General features: G+C 45.2%; 1 protein-coding gene across 1 annotated transcript; it reads left to right on the top strand.

The window, feature by feature from the left end:
- Positions 1–81: 81 nt before the first annotated feature.
- On the top strand, positions 82–2644 carry LOC119587700 (transcription elongation factor SPT6-like; the record flags this gene model as incomplete). Its single annotated transcript, XM_037936379.1, is given in 2 exon segments — positions 82–231; positions 456–2644. A coding segment is annotated over 1 exon segment (2188 nt), but the record flags the coding sequence as incomplete, so codon positions are not given.
- Positions 2645–2707: the final 63 nt, after the last annotated feature.

Here is a 2707-nt window from a genome sequence, read left to right as displayed (position 1 = left end):
ATAAAGCTCTCCAGAATGTTATAGAATAGGTATTGGTAAGATTTCATAATACAGTATTTTCATGAAATGAAATATTTCCTAATGGACTCTCCTGTTTACAGAGGCATTGACCAAGAAGTTTGGTCTGACACCGGAACAGTTTGGTGAAAATTTGCGCGACAACTACCAGAGATTCGACTGTGAACAGTGCCAGGAGGACCCTCTCAAGGAGGCTGAGGAGCACATCTCAAAGTAAGTTAGTCTCCTGATCACATCTCATGCTGAAATATAGCTCAGGGCTTTTTTTAAAACGGGTTCTGTGATTAAAGAGATTTGTAAGATGGGAAATGAATACAAGTGGGATGGAGTACATATGTAAGTAGATATTGACAGTAGTTGATTATATGGCAGTATTTTGAGTTTGAGACTACGGATTTGTTTTGAACAAAAATTAATGTCCATAATGTTTTTTCCAGGATGTGTTCTACTCCTGAAAGAGTGTTGGAAGCTGCTGTGAGGATGGTTGGGTGGCAGTTAGCATGTGAACCCCTTGTTCGTCGTACTGTGCGTGAAGCCTATTTTGAGCGAGCAAGGATCAGTGCTAGACCCACCCCTCAGGGCCTGAAGATCGTAGACGAACACCACCCACTCTATCCCATCAAATACTTGAAGGACAAACCTGTCACTGACCTGCAGGGAGACCAGTTCCTGAGACTCAAGTGTGGGGTAGAGGATAAACTCATGACCATTAGTCTGTCTGACACCATCGAGGGCAACACCTCACTGAGCTATTTGGACGAAATGAAGCAGCTGTACTATCGAGACGAGTTCTCCCAAGTGGTCCAAGACTGGAACGACTTGAGAGGGCGAGCAGTGACCTTTGCCTTCAAGAGGATTATAGAAGACCTGAAGAGAGAGCTGTCCCAGAGACTGCTGCAGGAGTCCAAGGACCATGTGATTGAGCAGTGTTGCAGCAAGCTCTACAACTGGATCAAGATCGCACCTTATAACCCTGGCGACTTCTCTGACGAAGATGAGGATGACTGGGATACCTCCAAGGGCTTCAGGGTCTTCTCCATTGCCTATGTGCCCGATCTGTCACAGGCTGCCTTTGGGTGCTGCATTGACATCGATGGGGATTGTTGTGAGTACATCCGCCTTCCTCACTTGCTCAAGCGACGCAATGCCTACAATGAGAGGGATGCTCTTGCTAAGGAAAATGACATCAGGCGGATGCAGGAGTTCATCATTCGGCGCAAGCCACATGTAGTGGCTGTCAGCGGAGAGTCCAGGGAAGGCTTCATGGTCAAGGAAGACCTGATACAGATTTTAAAAGATCTGGAAGAGCAGGAGCAGTTCCCCAAGATCAATGTTGAGATTATTGACAATGACTTGGCCCACATTTATGCCATGTCCAAGAAGGGAGAGGCTGATTTCCTGGACTATCCTCCCCTGCTGCGACAGGCCATCTCCATTGGCCGTCGAATCCAAGACCCTCTAATCGAGTTTTCACAGTTATGCAATGCTGATGATGAGTTGCTCAATATAAAGTTCCATTCACTGCAAGATCAAATAAATAATGCTGAACTCCTTGATTCCTTGTACACTGAATTTGTTAATCGTACAAATGAAGTTGGTGTTGACTTGAATCGTGCTGTGGCTTACCCATATACTCAGAATTTAGTGCAGTTTGTGTGTGGTTTGGGACCTCGTAAAGCTAACCTTCTCATAAAGAACATGAAGCAGAATAATCAGCGTTTAGAGAATCGTAACCAGTTGGTGGTCAATTTCCACATGGGTCCGAAAGTATTTATTAATTGTGCCGGGTTCATAAAAATTGACACCAATGCTCTAGGAGATAGTGATAATTATATTGAAGTTCTCGATTCAACGCGTATTCATCCAGAGGCATACGACTGGGCGAGAAAAATGGCAGTCGATGCCTTGGAGTATGAGGATGAGGAAGGCAAACCTGCAGAAGCTTTGGAAGAAATTTTGGAAACTCCGGAACGACTGAGTGAATTAGATTTAGAAGCTTTCGCGACTGAACTCCAGAACCAAGGCTTTGGTAAGAAGAACACAACCTTGTATGACATAAGACATGAGTTGAATCACAGATACAAGGACTTCAGGATGCCTTTCAGATCTCCCACTCCAGAGGAAATCTTCAACATCCTGACCAAAGAGTCCCCAGAAACATTCTACGTCGGAAAATTAGTGCAAGTGACAGTAACCAATTTCATCCATCGAAAGCCCAGAGGAGATCAGCTCGACAATGCCAACCCTGTCAGAAACGAAGATACGGGTCTCTGGCAGTGTCCGTTCTGCCTGAAGAATGACTTCCCTGAGTTGAGTGAGGTGTGGAATCATTTTGATGCAGGGGATTGTCCTGGCCAGGCCATTGGCATTCGTGTACGCTTGGACAATGGGATATCTGGGTTTATTAGCATTAAGAATTTGTCAGACAAGACAGTGACTAATCCAGCAGAGAGAGTGAAGAGAAATGGCATTGTGTTGTGTCGCATCATGAAGATCGACCCAGAGAAGTTTTCAGTCGAACTAACCTCTCGAACCTCAGACCTTCAGGATCGCGATGGCAAGTGGAAAGCTCCTAAGGATGCATACTACGACTATGAGACGGAGGAGAAGGACATGAACAGCAGTAGGAAAGCCAAAGATGCATACATGACATGAGACGAGTAAAGGACTCACCAGTAGAAATGAAATG

Source organism: Penaeus monodon, chromosome 23, assembly GCF_015228065.2.
Source record: "Penaeus monodon isolate SGIC_2016 chromosome 23, NSTDA_Pmon_1, whole genome shotgun sequence".
NCBI lineage: Eukaryota > Metazoa > Arthropoda > Malacostraca > Decapoda > Penaeidae > Penaeus > Penaeus monodon.
The sequence above is the reverse complement of the archived record's forward strand: the minus strand, read 5'-3'. Positions and strand labels throughout refer to the sequence as shown.